Source organism: Candoia aspera, chromosome 3 (genome assembly GCF_035149785.1).
Source record: "Candoia aspera isolate rCanAsp1 chromosome 3, rCanAsp1.hap2, whole genome shotgun sequence".
Classification (NCBI taxonomy): Eukaryota; Metazoa; Chordata; class Lepidosauria; order Squamata; family Boidae; genus Candoia; species Candoia aspera.
The window spans coordinates 108,300,273-108,319,992 of record NC_086155.1 but is presented as its reverse complement, the minus strand read 5'-3'; the positions used below and the strand labels follow the sequence as shown (position 1 = coordinate 108,319,992).

The following is a 19,720-nucleotide window of genomic DNA, read 5'->3' as shown; positions in this document are numbered from 1 at the left end:
TATCTATTTTCAAGTTTTGTACTTTAATCATGGATGTTGGTGGTAAATACATCTTAGGACTTTATTTTGTAATTTTTAAAAACTTAATTACAACAGGAATACAAAATAATATGGCGTTGAAAGCAGTGTACAAAATGCACACATACTCTGGACTTGGAAAAACAATCTTGCAATATACCTTTACTCAAAAATACATTCATGTCTGATGAGACTTATTTCCTGATATGTTCAGCCCATGAAAACTGAATGATTGTTATCATTATGGGTTATGCAGAATAGCAACCTGACTTTATGTGAAACTGTATGTTTTATATTTGTTTCCTTTTCCATGATCTTCTCAGTTTTCATCAGATTCAGGCAAACTGTAGACAACTGTCCTATAATCCCTCCTCACTGATTGTCTATTGTTTCGAATATTGCAGGTTCTAAGCTGCATCAATCATCTTAACATTAAAATGTAACGAAGTATAATGCTCAAAGCAATCTAATCAAAAATAAACATTTACATCCGCTAAGTGTACCGTAATAAGCCTTGTATCTCTACGAAATACATATAGTAGGAGCCTAGTTATGAAACACAGTCATCTCCCTTAATGGAATGAGAGTATTGCCCCCTTAAAAAATGGGAATGTGTCAGACTTTTTGTGATCTGATTCCAGGAGAAGTCAATAGGAGACTTCTCCTGGAATCAGATCACAAAAAGTCTGGCACATTCCCCCCTTTTTAAGGGGGCAATTAAACCTTTAAAGCTTTTGGGTGCCATGAGCTGCTGATGACTGACTAAAATAATGCTGGGCTAAAAATAATAAATAAAATAGTAAAAAATAAAAATAACCTCATGTCCTCCTAACCCCGTCCAGAACATGCCCCAGTAACAGTGTTATATGTCATTTCCAGTCCTCAGCTAAGGCAGCTGGAACTCATGGTTTTAAAGTATTGTTTCTCCTTTTCCCCAGATGGATTTTGCTGTTGACATGCTCTAGCCCAGTCCATCAATGAGGTGGTTGGCAATGCAGCCAGGGGCTGGCTTTTGCTGAGCTCTGACTATTCCCTTTAGGCTGCTGTGGGCAGCACAGTCCTTCCCCCTGGTTGCTGGGGCCTGCTCTCGATGACCATTTTGGCTTCAGCTGCAGGAGAGGCTGGATACCTGCCTTCCACGAAAACATATGCTCTTGCGTAATGCCTGACTGGAGTCTCCAAAGCACTTTTCAGGGCTTGCTTGGATGCCTGATATACACAAGTTTAGCACAGTTCTGAAAAACAGGGCATTTGTCCTGTGTTGCACAAAAGGTTGATTTAAACTGGGAAAGTGCCAGGTTCTCCCAGCTTTATTTTACTGGTTTGGTCACCCATGATGATATTATACATTTTCCACCGCTTCTGCCTACGAGGGGTTTCTTACAGAAGTCTGTTTTGATGTGGCCATTTTGCCTCCTCCACAGGCTACTTTCAGGTGGTGCCTGCAATGGCCTCTTGCTGCAAGTACTATCATTTCTTTGAAGGATTGCTTGAAGAGTTTGCTCACTATTGGCCACTCCCTCCCACTTCACCGCATGCTCTGCCTCTGTGCCTGTTAGCCCAACTGATAAGGCACAGGCATGGAAGCAGGGCATGAGGCGAAGTGTGGGGAGCACCCTCAATGCATCTTGCAACTCCTCCTCCAAACCAATATTCAGTCTATTTCTAAACACTTCTCTAGTAATCTCTTGAAAGTGTGGTAAGCCTGTATCCAAAATTAGCTCAGCTGACAGGTCTCAGGTATGGAAGAAAAGAGTACCTCGACCTGCTAGCTGGGCAGCTTCACACGGACCAAAGCCACCATTCAGAGCATCCTCCTACACTTGCCATCCTCCCACCCTGCCACTGCACATGTTAAAGAAGATGTAAAAGCCTGTTCATGGCAGTTAAAATGTGTGTAGCAACACAAAAGGACATATTCTTCCCCATCGATATCTCATTATGATAGAATATGTCATATTGCAGTTCTATCAAAATTAACTTATTATTGAAGATTAATTAATGTACAGCCAACAAAAAGGACTTATTGAAATGCAAGTAATTTACTTGCATTATTTGGTTATAATTACAGGTAGTCCTTGCTTAATGGCGGTAATTGGGACCAGTATTTCTGTTGCTAAGTGATGCAGTCATAAAGCACAATGTCCCATGATCATGCCACTTAGTGACAGCATTTCCAGCACTTCTGGTTGTCATCGTTAAGCAAATCCCGCACCATCATTAAGCACAATGTCACATGGTCACCATTTGCGAACTCCTGCCAGCTTCCCTACTGACTGCTTGTTGGAAGCCAGCAGTGAAGGTCACATATGGCAATCATGTGACTTCAGGACACTATGATATCATAATTGCAAGTTGGTTGCCAAGCGCACAGATTGCAATCACATGACTGTGCAGACACTGCAACAGCCACAACTACAAGGACTAGTTGTAAGTCTACTTATTCAGCGCTGTGGTAAATTCAAATGGTTGCTGAATGAGTGGTCATTAAGCAAGGACTACCTTGTATGTACAGTGACCATAGGACCTTTATTACAAAGGATAGTCCTTCATTTCAGAAAGCTGTCCTTTAGATTTATTTTTCAAAAACTCACTTTTGTCCTTTATTTCAGTCATTTAACCTTTACCATACAAATGGCACCACTTAATGCACTGTCTTTCACATTCATGTGAAAAATATGGAAATTGAATTGAATTTAGAATAAATTTACATATACTGCTTGATTCTAGATTTTTTTAATATGCATTTTTGTGAAGTTTTTCTTGGATTTGCTCTTGAATTTTTCTTTGTAAAGCAAAGTTATAAACATAACGTTTAAATTGTTTTATTCCTTTGAACTTCTTTCAGATTTGCCCTTTTCATGTTTGTCCTTTATTTTTTCCAAGAAAATATGTCACCATAGTTATAATAAACATCAAAACAGTACTTAATGGTGTATTTTCAATTCTTTGGACAGATCATTCCTGTCCGGGCCAGCCTCGCTCCGAATAAGACACGGACTCACTTAATAGGGATTAAGGATTTCCGGTTTATTGAAACGGTGCTGACAGAAAGAAAAAAGGGAATGGAGGCATGGTGGCATGGTGCCCTGTTTATACCCTCTTGCCAGACCCCGTGCTCTTCCACCCTCCATTGTCCCCATTCCTTTGACCGGATGGGCGATTTAGGTGTTGATGTGATTTGTGATGGGTGTCTGGGCGTTTTCCCGGCTGCCGTCTTTGTCCTCTGGTTGCAGGTGCGTCCTCCGGGGCACAAGGCTTGAGTTCTTCTGTGTCATCGATGCTTATCTGAATTACCTAGTGATATCCTTCTATTAAGCTGTAGATCGGTTGATGGGTGTGGACGCTTGGGTGATTATCTGAGCATTGATTTGATTGTAATCCTTCCTCTCTTTCCTGATGATCATGATCCACGTTGTGAGGCTCTTGTGTGCCTTGCAATGGGGTCATGACAATTCCTTATATTTGGTGTGTATATCTGTGATTAATTTTGATTAATTGATTTGTATACTTTAATTTAATTTAATTTAACTTAATTTAATTTAATTTAACTAGCCCCAGATGTGATGATGCAGTTAGCTCAAAGCCAGAAGGATGGCTAGTGGCTGACGGTGCTGCTGGTGAACGGCGGATCTGATGTTCTAAGGATCAACACACCATTGGAACCTGGAATGTAAGATCTATGAGCCAGGGCAAATTGGATGTGGTTATTGGTCAGATGTCAAGATTAAAGATAGACATTTGGGGCATCAGTGAACTGAAATGGGCCACTTCACATCAGATGACCACCAGATCTACTACTGTGGACAAGAGGACCACAGAAGAAATGGAGTAGCCTTCATAATTAATAGTAAAGTGGCTAAAGCAGTGCTTGGATACAATCCAAAAAACGATAGAATGATCTCAGTTCAAATTCAGGGCAAGCTATCTAACATCACAGTGATCCAAATATACGCCCCAACCACAGATGCTGAAAAAGCTGAAGTAGAGCGGTTCTATGGGGATCTGCAGCACCTACTGGACAACATGCCTAAAAGAGATGTTATTTTCATCACGGGAGACTGGAATGCTAAGGTGGGCAGTCAAATTACACCTGGAATTACAGGTAAGCATGGCCTGGGAGAACAAAATGAAGAATAGATTTAAGGGATTAGATTTAGTAGATAGGGTCCCGGAAGAACTATGGACAGACGTTCGCAACATTGTTCAGGAGGCGGCAACAAAATACATCCCAAAGAAAAAGAAAACCAAGAAGGCAAAATGGCTGTCTGCTGAGATACTAGAAGTGGCTCAAGAAAGAAGGAAAGCAAAAGGCAACAGTGTTAGGGGAAGATATGCCCAATTAAATGCAAAATTCCAGAGGTTAGCCAGAAGAGATAAGGAACTATTTTCAAAGAAGCAATGCGCGGAAGTGGAAGAAGACAATAGACTAGGAAGGACAAGAGACCTCTTCCAGAAAATTAGAAACATCGGAGGTAAATTCCAGGCCAAAATGGGTATGATCAAAAACAAAGATGGCAAGGACCTAACAGAATAAAAAGAGATCAAGAAAAGATGGCAAGAATATATGGAAGATCTGTATAGGAAAGATAATAATATTGGGGATAGCTTTGACAGTGTGGTCAGTGAGTTAGAGCCAAACATCCTGAAGAGTGAAGTTGATTGGGCCTTAAGAAGCATTGCTAATCACAAGGCAGCAGGAGACAACGGTATCCCAGCTGAACTGTTTAAAATCTTGCAAGATGATGCTGTCAAGGTGATGCATGCCATTTACCAGCAAATTTGGAAAACACAAGAATGGCCATCAGATTGGAAAAAAGTGGATGGATGGATGATATTCTAGAGGTGATGGATTCGACCCTGGGGGAGCTGGGGGTGGCGATGACTGACAGGAAGCTCTGGCGTTTGTTGATCCATGAAGTCACGAAGTGTTGGAAGCGACTGAACGAATAAACAACAATACTTTAATTTTTGTATGCTTTGTTCTCTTTTTTATAAATTACAGAAACAGAACTCCTTCCTGTTATAAGCATAGGAGAGGCATGGAATAGAGGCATCAGGAGTGGATGGAAGAGAGGAACATCTTAGGGAAAGGACTCTCATTGGCAGTACCATAACTCCCTAAAATTATCAATGAACTAGTCAAACACTCCCTACTCCTTGAATAAACTAATGATTTTATTGGCCTTAGGTCTTAGCTTTGCTTTTGAACTGTGGTGTTGGAGGAAAATTCTGAGAGTGCCTTGGACTGCAAGAAGATCCAACCAGTCCATCCTCCAGGAAATAAAGCCAGACTGCTCACTTGAGGGAATGATATTAAAGGCAAAACTGAAATACTTTGGCCACATAATGAGAAGACAGGACACCCTGGAGAAGATGCTGATGCTAGGGAGAGTGGAAGGCAAAAGGAAGAGGGGCCGACCAAGGGCAAGGTGGATGGATGATATTCTAGAGGTGACGGACTCGTCCCTGGGGGAGCTGGGGGTGTTGACGACCGACAGGAAGCTCTGGCGTGGGCTGGTCCATGAAGTCACGAAGAGTCGGAAGCGACTAAACGAATAAACAACAACAGGTCTTAGCTTATTTTAATATTTAAATTTTACTCTGTAAATCAGCAGGGTTTAGCAAACTTTGAAGTACAAAATCTTCCATCAGTATATCAGCTGCCTACTGTGCTCTTGTACAGGCCGAATTAGGAGCAAAACAAAGCATGTTTTGAGAGGGCTCCCTCTTTGTCTGCACAAATCAAATAATTTTTTCTTCCAAAAAAACCTGGGAATACCACCCCTTCTCTCCCCACTAAAATATTTACACACTGCTTGCAATGCACAGGGATTCCCAGCCACAGTTTGAGAAATTCTATCTTAGGCAGTAGCTGGAGCAGGAAGATGACAGAAGGGTCCAGCATAGTTCATGTCCATTGTCTATACAGATGCCCAGAACATGCCCCCTCGCAGAGAATTCACACAAACACCCTTATTCCAAGAAAGCACGTAGGTAGAGGGAAGACATAAAACAAACTGTATTTTCTGTACGGATCTGGGTAAAATTAGTTTTAGCAAAATACGACGTACTGTATCTTGTATTTTGGTTTTTTAAAAACCTACACTATTTTGCTTTACTTAAAAAAAAATCACAGATCTCTGATCTACAGATTTCTATAACTTTTCATTTCCTGATTAGTTTTTTATCAATAAATTTGTTTCTGGGATAATTTCTCACTGGATGACAAATCTGAATGATACTTCTTCCTTTCAACCAGCCAAACATATTTACTTTTTGTTTTATCCACATGTCATATTTGGAATTTGTATCTTGGAAGGATTATCTGTATTATTACTGTGAGAAAAAAATAAAGATCTCTCCCTCCCAAACACTTGTCTTGTCTCCCCCAAACACTGTTTTCCCACCATACTGCTCCCCCTCCAAGTGAGGCAGAAGGTTGGAAATTACAGACAGAAGAGGATACAAGAGATTAAGATCAAAATGTAACAGGAAGACCTGAGATGAAAATGTAACAGGAGCCCCAACTTTTTAGACAAAAGATTCCCTACAGCCTTAATCAGAGACCTTGTAAAACAAAAGGTTGCTCCTTCCAGAAATTTGTAGCGCCCATCCAGGTAAACATTCTTCCCCAGCCAAACAGAGCTCCGTAACTGAATAACAAAAGATTCCTTCCAAGATGAACATCACAAGCTAGTAGACAAAAGCCAGAGCCCAGCAGGGAACCTGGACTAGCTGAGAACAGGAAACACAAACAGCAGGGGCCTGACCACAGAGCGCCTCCTCTCTGAACTCCGGTAAACTGCGCTTTTCTAGAATTCCTGGAGAGCGCCCGCTTCCAAGAAACCATCCAAGTGCGCCTTCTCAGAAGTTCCTAGAGGGCGGGAACACCTTTGCATAACAATAGCCAGGGTTTCCTATATAAAGGGCTTGTGGGGAAAATACAAGTATGGCCACCTCTGACAGCTGATTGTTCTGTACTTCATGCCCTCTTGGCCAATAAAGTTCACCTCTGTTCAAGCAATTGCCCAAGTACTTTTGTTCCTGGCTTGGAACAGAACTGGTAAGATTTTCTTCCAACAATTCCAAATATTTTCCCCCAAGCTGGGGCCTTCTAGGTTCTTGGACTTTAGCATAGGTTGAAGGGAGTTGTAGCTGGAAGCAGCAGATTAGGGAAGGCTGGTGTTTGGGTGAATTAGGGATTATAGCTATAAAATAAGAGGAACTAAAGCTGAATAAATTGCAGGAAAAGAGGAAATTACAAAGCCAGAGTAGGAAGAGGGTGTGGGCCTTGAATGTACAGTATTTGTGTTCAAAGGATTTTCTTTATAGTATTTGCATACCTTTGGTTACTGAATATTGATGGCATGCTCCATCCCTGGATGTACTACTGACTGAGAACAGGAAGTTTGTGAGTCAATAGAATAGCTTCACTACACAGATAAACCTACTGTGGATTCTAGCATGCTTTTTGGCCAGCCGTTTGCAAGTGGGTCCCATTTAGTCTCTTTCATCCAGACCTGTGGCGCCCTCTGCACCCTGCTCCTAGGCCCTGGCCGGGTGCCAGAACTTGGTCTTTGGAATTAGCCACAGAGCCTGGCAGTACCATTACCTCAGTGTTTTCAGTGCACATTGCACTTCCTTTTATTTCATTATGAGTTCTTTGCCCATTGGATTCCTTTTTACTAGACAGTTGTTTCCACATTTTGAGAATATCTGCAGAAAAAATGTGCTTAGTCCTACACGTATATGAAATCAATTTTTCCAGCATCAGAAAGACTGGTTTTTCAGTCGCAATATTGTTCAGCAAATCTTTATTTTCAAGAACACATGCTAGCGATAATACAGAATCGACAATGATGCACTTTCCAAATTTCACCATAGAAATGTATAATGAACCATGTGATCTACAGACTACAGTGGTCATAGATTTGAAGGGACTGGATTGAAGCCAATTGCTGGAATCGGGAAATAAATTGAAGAACATAAATCTAGACTGTCAAGCCTGTCGACGAAGGAGGGGAAGAAAGAGACAATTTACAAGGTCACAATACTTGAACATTTGAATGACTAGTTGTGAAAATAGTCCAAAAAACCCACAAGGCACTCAGAAAGCAAGACAATATTTGATTTTAAGGCTATGCCTGCCAGATGGAGGACATGACGGCAAAAGGGAAGGCATGTTCTCCTTTTGCCAGCCTCTAGTAATGCTAGTCCTCCTAGTCTATTGCACAAAAATCATAATGAACAGCCTTGTGGTACAGAGTTTAACAAATCTGTCTTCACATTAATTTTGTGGATCGTGACTGCTATGTGAGATGCATGGAGCAAACTACTGTGAGCAAGATGATGGAACTCGATTTGGTTATAGGAGCATGATAAAAAGAGTTGGGGAATAACCAGGATTGTTAGGCCATTTAGGAGATAAAATAGCTAGATAATCGTCTCAAATAAGCTGCAGACGTGAGTGTGGAAGAAAATTTCCTCTCTCTTTGTGGATATTCTTTTTGAAAGGATCATCTATTAATGTAGATCTTGTTGTTGTTGTTTATTCATTTAGTCACTTCCGACTCTTTGTGACTTCATGGACCAGCCCACGCCAGAGCTTCCTGTCGGTCATCAACACCCCCAGCTCCCCCAGGGACGAGTCCGTCACCTCTAGAATATCATCCATCCACCTTGCCCTTGGTCGGCCCCTCTTCCTTTTGCCCTCCACTCTCCCTTGCATCAGCATCTTCTCCAGGGTGTCCTGTCTTCTCATTGTGTGGCCAACGTATTTCAGTTTTGCCTTTGATATCATTCCCTCAAGTGAGCAGTCTGGCTTTATTTCCTGGAGGATGGACTGGTTGGATCTTCTTGCAGTCCAAGGCACTCTCAGAATTTTCCTCCAACACCACAGTTCAAAAGCATTGATCTTCCTTCGCTCAGCCTTCCTTATGGTCCAGCTCTCGCAGCCATATGTTACTACGGGGAACACCATTGCTTTAATTATGCGGGTCTTTGTTGTCAGTGTGATGTCTCTGCTCTTAACTATTTTATCGAGATTTGTCATTGCTCTTCTCCCAAGGATTAAGCGTCTTCTGATTTCCTGACGCTGATTCCTGAAGTAATCTTTGCACCTAGAAATACAAAGTCTTTCACTGCTTCTACATTTTCTCCCTCTATTTGCCAGTTATCAATCAAGCTGGTTGCCATAATCTTGGGTTTTTTGAGGTTTAGCTGCAAGCCAGCTTTTCCACTTTCTTCTTTCACCTTCATCATAAGGCTCCTCAGTTCCTCTTTGCTTTCAGCCATCAAAGTGGTATCATCTGCATATCTGAGATTGTTAATGTTTCTTCCAGCGATTTTAACTCCAGCCTTGGATTCCTCAAGCCCAGCATGTCGCATGATGTGTTCTGCGTACAAGTTGAATACGTAGGGTGAGAGTATACAGCCCTGCCGTACTCCTTTCCCAATATTAAACCAGTCCGTTGTTCCGTGGTCTGTTCTTACTGTTGCTACTTGGTCGTTATACAGATTCTTCAGGAGGCAGACAAGATGACTTGGTATCCCCATACTGCTAAGAACTTGCCACAATTTGTTATGGTCCACACAGTCAAAGGCTTTAGAATAGTCAATAAAACAGAAATAGATGTTTTTCTGAAACTCCCTGGCTTTTTCCATTATCCAGCGGATATTGGCAATTTGGTCCCTAGTTCCTCTGCCTTTTCTAAACACAGCTTGTACATCTGGCAATTCTCGCTCCATGAATTGTTGAAGTCTACCTTGCAGGATCTTGAGCATTACCTTATTGGCATGTGAAATGAGTGCCACTATTCGATAGTTTGAACATTCTTTAGTGTTTCCCTTTTTTGGTATGGGGATATAAGCTGATTTTTTTCCAATCTGATGGCCATTCTTGTGTTTTCCAAATTTGCTGGCATATAGCATGCATTACCTTGACAGCATCATCTTGCAAGATTTTGAACAGTTCAGCTGGGATGCCGTCGTCTCCTGCTGCCTTGTTATTAGCAATGCTTCTTAAGGCCCATTCAACCTCACTCTTCAGGATGTCTGGCTCTAGCTCACTGACCACACCGTCATAGCTATCCCCTATATTGTTATCCTTCCTATACAGGTCTTCCGTATATTCTTGCCACCTTTTCTTGATCTCTTCTTCTTCTGTTAGGTCCTTGCCATCTTTGTTTTTGATCATACCCATTTTGGCCTGGAATTTACCTCAAATGTTTCTAATTTTCTGGAAGAGGTCTCTTGTCCTTCCTAGTCTATTGTCTTCTTCCACTTCTGCACATTGCTTGTTTAAAAATAATTCCTTATCTCTTCTGGCTAACCTCTGGAATTTTGCATTTAATTGGGCATATCTCCCCCTATCACTGTTGCCTTTTGCTTTCCTTCTTTCTTGGGCTACTTCTAGTATCTCAGCAGACAGCCATTTTGCCTTCTTGGTTTTCTTTCTTTGGGATGTATTTTATTGCCGGCTCCTGAACAATGTTGCGAACGTCTGTCCAGTTCTTCCAGGACCCTATCTCCTAAGTCCAGTCCCTTAAATCGATTCTTCACCTCCACTACATATTCCTTAGGAATATTAGTGAGCTGATATCTAGTTGATCTGTGGGTCTTCCCTAATCTCTTTAGTCTGATCCTAAATTGTGCAATAAGAAGTTCATGATCTGAACTACAATCAGCTTCAGGTCTTGTTTTTACCGACTGTATAGATGTCCGCCACCTTTGGCTGCAAAGGATGTAGTCAATCTGATTTCGGTGTTGTCCATCTGGTGAAGTCCATGTATAAAGCCGTCTCTTAGGTTGTTGGAAGAGAGTGTTTGTTATGCAGAGTGAGTTGTCTTGGCAAAATTCTATCAGCCTATGTCCTGCTTCGTTTTGTTCTCCCAGGCCATACTTACCTGTAATTCCTGGTGTCATTTGACTACCCACCTTAGCATTCCAGTCTCCTGTGATGAAAATAACATCTCTTTTAGGCGTGTTGTCCAGTAGGTGCTGCAGATCCTCATAGAACTGCTCTACTTCAGCTTCTTCAGCATTTGTGGTTGGGGCGTATATTTGGATCACTGTGATGTTAGATGGCTTGTCCTGAATTTGAATTGAGATCATTCTGTCGTTTTTTGGATTGTATCCAAGCGCTGCTTTAGCCACTTTACTATTAATTATGAAGGCTACTCCATTTCTTCTGTGGTCCTCTTGTCTGCAGTAGTAAATCTGGTGGTCATCTGATGTGAAGTGGCCCATTTCAGTTCACTGACGCCCCAAATGTCTATCTTTAAACTTGACATCTGACCAATAACCACATCCAATTTGCCCTGGCTCATAGATCTTACATTCCAGGTTCCAATGGTGTGTTGATCCTTAGAACATCGGATTCGCCGTTCACCACCAGCACCGTCAGCCGCTAGCCGCCCTTTTGGCTTTGAGCTAGCTGCGTCATCACGTCTGGGGCTAGTTGAACTCATCCTCTGCTCCTCCCCAGTAGCATTTTGGCCATCTTCTGACCTGGGGGTCTCATCTTCTGATGGTATACCAACATATCTCTGGTTCTACTGATCCATTTAGTTTTCACCGCAAGAATATTGGGGTGGCCCTTCACGGTTTAGCTCATGGCATCATTGAGGTGCTCAAGCTCCAGCACCACAAGGTAACGATCCTTTGCTGAATGTAGATCTTATTTATTTAAAATATTTGCATCCCGCTTCTCTAAAGAAGCACTGAAAGCAGTTTTGCAGAAATACTTTTCGGAGCCACAGCAGCTATTAGAAGCACGTTAGTTCCCGCAGCCCCTCCAGGGGGCGCAAACGCCCCTCTCCGAGGAGACTGTGCCGCCACGGGCACAGTAGCCCAGTCACGTGGCTAACGAGCGGTACGTGCGTGCTGAAATCAGACGCTGTTAGGCGCCGCCGGTTTGGCTATTCGCCCGCCATTTTGGCCCGCTCTGTGTGAAGGGAGCTCAGGCGGTCGCTTCGGCCTTGGTAAGTGGGATCTTGAGGCGGCGTTCTCTGGCGGTAGCGGAGGGTGAGGGAGCGAAGGGGATGGGGGATAGAAATCTGGTGCCGGCGGCCGTTAAAAGGCTCCGCGCGGGGTGAGTGTCCCGCCGGAGAGAGTCGGGTGGCCCGCGGCGAGCCCCGGCCGGAGCCGGGCGCCGGTGCAGGGAGAGCATCGTCCTTCCCATGCGCCTTTCTGCCTCGCGCCTTGGGGTCTCAGGGATGGACTGGGGTGAGATCCGCGCCTGGACTTCCCTATTTTATTCCTAAATCGAGACAAAAAGGAATTTGGGGGGAGGGGGACAGCGAAGAGCGCAGGAATCGGAGATCCTTTTTTTTTTAACATCCGGTTTTTTCGCCTTGAAGGTTCCGGCGTCGTTTCCTAACTTCTTTTTCCCAGTCCGAATTCTCCGACAGCCTCGACGACTCTTTTTATTTTCACCTTTTATTCCTCTTCCGGCATTTCTCTCCTTTCAGATTTCTTCCTTCTGGGGAACACGAGTAACTTATGTGACTAAGCCTGTCCTAAGATTGCTCAAGGCTGCTGTTTCTGTACTTGTGCTAAATTTAAGAGTAATTTCTTCATGGTGAGATGAGGCAGAGGATAAAAATTTAAGTACTTGAGCTGGGAATAGATCCCATTCAGGTTCGGTGAATTTGCTCCTCAGAAAGGAGAAGTGTATGTTAGCGATTTGAGAGTAATAGTTCAGTTATCAAATAGTGTAGTGTGTGATTGACTGAAAAATCAGACATTCCCCTCCCAGCCACCTGGATGTGGAGGTCTTCATCAGAACCTTTCCTGTGGAAAAGTACAGAGTTATTTTTCAGTTGAAATACTCCTTTTACTTCCAATATCTTTCAAGTTTTATTTTTAATCCGTTTTTTCTCAGCACTCTGGTAGTATTACGATGTGGCACAAAACAAGGGTGAATCGTTGGAGCTGGCATGCTTTTCATAGAAGAAATTATAGTATAGGTGAGTGCCACAGAATGGATGAATTTGTGAAGGAGGTTGTCAGCTTTTTGAGGTAGCCCAGACAACTAGCACAAACCATGAGTACTAGCACTATCTTTATTTTAAGCTTACAGTAACAGAAACAAGTCTGAAAGCATTTCTCACTTCCTTTACTTTTACTTTCCAGAAAACTAGGGAGGGTCCCTTCTGAGATGCTTCCCATGTCCCTTTTCCTTCTCTGGGCTGAGATACCTTTTGCATTATGGTTGTCTAGTCTGCAGTTCTTCGTCCTGTCCCCCAAGATCATTCTCACATACCATTACAGAGGTCTAGCCTCATTTTATGTGACACCAAAAAAAAGTATAGGAGGCAGAATGAAGCTACCTAGACAGTTACTGGTTATAAGCAAATAAGATCCCAATCTTTTAAAACTATTGTCCTAATCATAGTCCAATCAGATAAGCTAGTTATTAGAATTTTTCACCCTCACCTTATCATTTGACTGGCCTAGTCATCTAAAGCTCTGCTTTGTGAGGTATGAGCTAGACAACAAGTTTTCTCTGTGGCAGCCTACTCTTTATGGAACACACTCTGTCCCAGAAGTATGTACAGTCCCTACTTTATTTATATTCCATAAACAAGCCAAAGCTGTATTGTTTCACCAAATCTTGGGTTCCTAGAACTCCTGAGTGGGGTGTTCATCCGCCATATTAAACTTTTGGTTTCATTATTTATTTTTATTTTGTGTGTTGTAGTACGCTGCCTAGAGACCTCCAGGATTATAAACATTATAAATAAATAAATGTCTGTCTGTCTGTCTGTCTGTCTTAATGCTGTATTTCTAGAACATGAACGTTTCAGGGCAATCTGCTTCCTTGTGGTGATTCTGTTGGTGGGGGGCGGGTGGCCTCAGTGCAGCAACCCATTCTCCTGTTCTGTTTCTCTAGTTCCGAGGTTAAAAAGAAAACCACCGGAAGAAATCTTCATTCTAATAATAAAAATGGCAGTATTGCAAAATCTGAGGTAGAAAATTCTCAATATTTTTTGCGAGGTTATATATCCTTTTCTCATTTCCTTTACCCAGTGACTTTGTTATTGTGTGAATGCTTCTGAATATCAGCTGATCAGTAGTTTTTTCTTGAATACTTAGATATTTCTTCTTTATTGCTAAATCTGAATCAGCCAAGTAAGATTGCAAACCATATTCTGATCCAGATTGAAAGGATCACATTCAGTTTGGATGTAGTTAATCAAAGTGGACCAGAATGACATAAGGAATATTCCAAATGAAAGTCTCATTTATATAACAGTAAATTGTCAATCCTAGTGTCTGATAGATGGATGATCCTTGAGTAAACAGCTATATGGATAAAAGAATATAATTATATTACAAGGTTGTTATCTTGATTACAGGCATAAGTGCTATTATTTTAAGACAGTGTTCTCACAACTCAGTAAACTGTAAAGTTCCTTAATCTAGATTTCAAAATCTTGCTTCAGGGCTGCCAAATAAACCTAAGGGTTGGAGGTAATCTAGCAGCACACATTGATTTTACAGTTTAGTGCATGGTGAGGACACAGCCATGTTGGTGTAATTAAGAGGAAATTTTGGATGTTCATATTTTATTTGAAATGTATTTTGTAGAACTAGTGATACATTTTACTCAAGAAACTTTCATGTATTTGCTGTTGTACATAACAATATTGTATTACTTCCTGTAATGACCTTATCTCCAGAACACTAAAAATTCAAGCTCTAATCTGAATAAGCTCTATATTGAAAAGTTAGGAGTTAGCTGTTTCTCTGAACATTCTAACATGATACATGCAGGGGGATTTTCCCTTCTGTATTCTTAACTCCTATTCTTTGTGCCACTTAACCTTGTGGCATTTACATTTATTCCTGATAATGGGTTCTACTACATCTTTTTTTTTAATATGTTGATTTTTATTCCTTCGTGAAAGAGTATGGTTATTTTTGCTCCCCCCTGCCTCCTGATGATCAATTTCCTTTTGAAGACAATTCCTGATATTTTGTCCCTCGTTAAAAGTGCCATGTTAAGTCATATTATGTGGGTTAAAGTATCTCTATGTAAAGAATAGATGTAGCTTAATATAAACCTGAAATATTTTTGAAGCCATAACACCTACATAGATCCTTTGTAGGTTGTTTTACATTAAAGCAGTAAAGGCTGCACCAAAAAAATGCAGGCTCTTTTCCCAATTTAAATTAATGCAATTAAGTTTTGTACTGTATTAACTAATTCTGTGCTTTGTTCTGAATGAGATACTTCAATTTCTTGAAGAATTGGGTTTTATTTTTTTGGCAGCATAGTGAGATGGTAGTAGAAGTGATGTTCCAACAGTGGGAATGCTTGAGCAGAGGAAAAATGACAAGAGTCTGTTAGTGAATGATGAAAATCACAGAAGTTCCATGTTTTTAGAGCCAGAATTTAAGATAGGTTGGCAGACACCACTCACATATTCAAATATTAATGCAAATATAAAAACTTTAAAACAATGACATACATTAAGTTTAGGATCTGTAAGATTATGTGGGATCATCCCCAGGTCACTCTGACTGTTGCATGAACATTCTGTAATAACTTGTTATGACATGTCCTTATAACGTTGCTTTTGTCTCATTCTCAGCACACAGCTAAGGTTTAAGGTTGCCATTGATTATTCCAGTTTTAATAGGGTTTTTTTCCCCTCTTCTCCACACTTTTGCTGAGGACACAGCCTAGCATGCTTCGTCATCAGTGATATGGTTGATGACTCAATCAATGGCTGGGATCTGGCCAATTCCTACTGGCGATGTTATGCTGCTGCAGCCTTGCCCACTCTCCCTCAATCACTGGTCACAGCCCTTGATGGCCATTTTGGCCTGAGCCATGAAAGAGGCTGGATACCTGGTTTTTGCAGAGCCACAAGAGGGATCAGCAGTGAGGGTAGTGCACAGTATGTGACATACTTTCCTACTGGCTCATAGCCTGAAGCAAAGCACTTGAATGTGGCTGTCCGGTTGTGCCCTCTGTCAGGTGCTACTCTGTGTGTAAAATTCCACACACTGAAACTATTTATTTATGTACTGAGAAAACTAACATTGGTGAAATAATGATATTCATTTAGCTTACAGCTAAGTTACAGAATGGTCTTTGCTTAAGGTTATAAATATGTATTCCCCTTTAGAGATAAGTTCTTCCAAGAGTCCAATTGACAGTACTTCTGTGATATGAAGAATGTAGTCCACTTTTTGAGGCCATCGTAGATAACTGATATATTAGGCAGGTAGTCCGTTAATTTTTATGGACTTTTGATTTCTGTAGAAGTATTTTCAAGGCTTTTATGGTTTCATAGTCAGCAGGATTTAATGTTTAATCAGTGTATGCACTTGTTTTGAGATATTCTGCTAGTAAGTACAGTAATGTTTTTTGTACCTCTGCCTACAGCCAGTTATGCTCTATATTCTTATATATTTGGTTTTGGTTTTTCTTAAGAGACTGTTTTACATTTTGAAAGATTTTGTAGTATGAAAATCACGCAGTGATTACAGTCATTTCTTAGGTGATTGGGCCATAATTTCATTGTCTTTGTTTTTTAAAAAATAGAACTATCAGTGCAGATGGTTGACATGATAACAACATTATTGTTATATGAAATAACAAAGAAGCGATTTCTTCACCTGCTTTCCTAAATAGATAGTTCTGTAATACAGTATTTGTTGTTGACACACTATTTTCAAGTTCTTGTAAACTTAAGAATACTACACAGTATATTTTCCCTGGAACCCCATGCGCAGTTAAGCATGCAGCTTATATCTTACAAAACCAGAGTAGATTTTATATATTCCATTTTTAGTTTGCTGTTGTAAGATATAAGGCAGTGAAATTTAGGAGGTTGTACTTTTACATTTTGGTGTACTTGCATTCTATTTTAATGCTTAGCTAGAATCTTATATTCACTGTATGGATAGTCTTCTGCTTTGCTTGCTGTTGCAACTTAGAGTTGCTTTGTTTTTAAAAAAGAAACCTTAATTTTTTGTGAAGAGCATTGAATAAGCCATTCTTTGCAGACTGGGAATACTGGGGTCTGCCTCAGAGAAAGAAGAAAATGAGACTTTTTCTTTGCATCTTTTGAAGTGCACTTCTGAATCTGGCAATGTTTTTCTTTGTCCTAATGCTTGTTCACTTGGTTTACTGACAAATTACTCTACAGTGTATTTTAATGCAGATCTAATCTTTCTATATAAAATTTGACTTTTGAATTAATGGTTTTAAATGCTGTTCACAGATGAAGAATGGGAACTCTCAAGTTTAGAAGGCTTAGTTTAAGGCTTAGTTTGGGGTTATATTAATTTTTACTGTACTGTTTTACTGTTTGACTGTATTTTAATTAAGGTTCTGTTCCTGTTTTATGTAGCCGCTCAGAGTCGTGCTCTTGAGTGAGATGGGTGGGGAATAAATTTGATATAAATAAATAAATAAATTTCCAAGTAGGTTATCATTGTACTAAACAAGGACTGTGTTGTTGATTGCAACCATGGTTTTAATCTTTATAATGTTCTAGACCACTTGAATCAATTTATGAAAATTTTGGCAGTGCTGATACATATGTTGTGTGAGGCTGCTCTTTAGACTGTTATTTTATATTTGCAGCATTGGAATCTAGAAGTCACACACAGTGCATTGAAAGCAAACCTCTGGTAGAAACATTTTTGAATTGTTGCTTTCATATAAGAAGCTTTCCTTACTCAAATCTAACCTGACTTTGCACGTTAGCTGGATTTTGTTAACAGTATCTAACTGCAAAATATAGAAGTAGTAATTATCTTTAGAGGGTTAGAAGAGAGATGGAGAAAGCTGGAGAGACAAATATGTATCCAAAACTTAGCTGTCACCTCAGCTGAATAATAAAAAGCTCAAGTTGATCAATAAGCCATAGGTACATTTTCTATCTCATTCTCAGCTAGTGGGAGAAATGAAAGAGCAAGCATCGAGCTTCATTTTCTTAATGAGAGAATGGTGTGAGGAATCTCATTGTTTTCCCTTCAGAAGGGAGGACCTTATTAATTATTAATTAATTATTAATAATAAGCTTATTAATTATCAGTCTGGCAAATGAGCCAAGGCTCATTGGTTAGATTCTTTATCTAGTTTATCTAACTTAAAGTATTGAAATATGGCATATATTGATGAATATTTTTAAAGGTGGTGCTAATACGTTAAATTGATACTTATTTTTCTCTGCACGTAAGAAGCATTCACTGGTTTGCCAGTTCTTAATTGAATGCTTTAAGCTAGATGGACTGTCATAACATGTGAGTGAAACCTATTTTCTATTTCCTATGGTTTGATCAGACTAGAATGATTATGTAGCTGATCTCAAATATGTTATGACAATAGCCATACATGGAACTGCAAACATTTTAAAGTTATAGTCTGGTATAAGGGTCAGCAAACCTTTTTTTGTGAAGGGCCATATCCTACTCAGCAACTGGCAGGTCTGCAGGCCAAGGAGTCTAGGAGCCATTGGATGGTGCTGGCCCAACAGGCTGTTGAGAGGCCGCTGCCACCACCCAGGACACTCCATCCTCAGCCCCACCCCTCACCCTAGGAGCTTGGCTGAGGCTCAGGCCTGGTAATCTGCCATCCACCTATCCATCTAATTCTTAGCTTGCAGGCCATGTAAAAACAAGTAGTGGATCAGATTTGGCTGCGGACAGTAGTTTGCTGACCCCTGGTCTAGCAGTTCATGAATGGAACAGCATGCTGAGAAACAAGAGTATGTCCCCAGAGAGTTTGTATGTATATAAATGTTAATGTTAACTACTCTACATGCATGAATATAGATAGATTCAAGCACAGGCTTTTCTTAAAGCATATTAGTAGCATTGCTCATTTTAAATTGTTCCATCTCTTTGTTACATTGTGATTTTGATATTTTTTGGTATGATTTGTATTTGTTTCTAAAAATCAGAGTTTTATCAACAGAATCTCTGTAACACACATACTAGTTTCATTATCTGTTGTGATATTTCATATATTGGAAGAGCTGCAACAAAGTTTTTGTGGAGCAGTTGCACCACATTCTGGATATCCCAATTCTTGTGATAATTACATGCATTGCATGGATGAGGTTTGTTTTTTTTAAGTTGTTTTGTCTAGCTAGTTCACTTTTTCTTTTCAGGGGGTGAGCAAGGAGATTCCAGACTCGATGAACTGAAATGTCGGAGAAGTCAAGCCAGAGCACAAAAGCAAAGGACGGGAAAACAAAGTATGCAACACTTAGTTTATTCAACACATATAAAGGAAAGGCTCTGGAAACACAGAAAACTACAGGTATGTTTGTTAAAATTGAACATTTCATACCCATTTACTAGGTTTTACATGGTTGTCATTTTGTTTTATGCAAGAAGCGTTTGCGCTAAAGCATTTTGCTTAACTTCAGAATTTCAATTTTGCAATCTAGTTACATTTCCTAATTTATATACATGGCAATGTTAGACTTATGGACCCTGTTCAGATTTTTTAAATAGTTTAAGATCATGATGCTGAAAGGACCATCTTCTCTCCAAAGTCGTCTTTTTTATTGTTTTAGTATGATCCTTTTCATTGTTGTTAGCTGCCCAGAGTCACTGGTCTGAGATGGGCGGCAATATAAATTAAATAAATAAATAAATAAAAATATATACAGATTACTGGTGTGTTGAGTCTTTTGTCTTTTAGTGGGTTATCAATTTGGCATTTAAT

At 40.4% G+C, this 19,720-nt stretch overlaps 1 protein-coding gene across 9 annotated transcripts in view; it reads left to right on the top strand.

Moving 5' to 3' along the window:
• Positions 1–11,924: 11,924 nt before the first annotated feature.
• PRRC2C (proline rich coiled-coil 2C) overlaps positions 11,925–19,720 on the top strand; it is an 81,743-nt gene continuing 73,947 nt past the window's right edge. For all 9 annotated transcript variants that reach the window (XM_063298546.1, XM_063298543.1, XM_063298541.1 and 6 more), the window contains exons 1-2: positions 11,925–12,002; positions 19,158–19,309. In XM_063298546.1, coding sequence (XP_063154616.1) covers positions 19,195–19,309 — 115 coding nt within the window. In that variant the 5' untranslated portion in view covers positions 11,925–12,002; positions 19,158–19,194. The remainder of the gene's footprint in view (positions 12,003–19,157; positions 19,310–19,720) is intronic.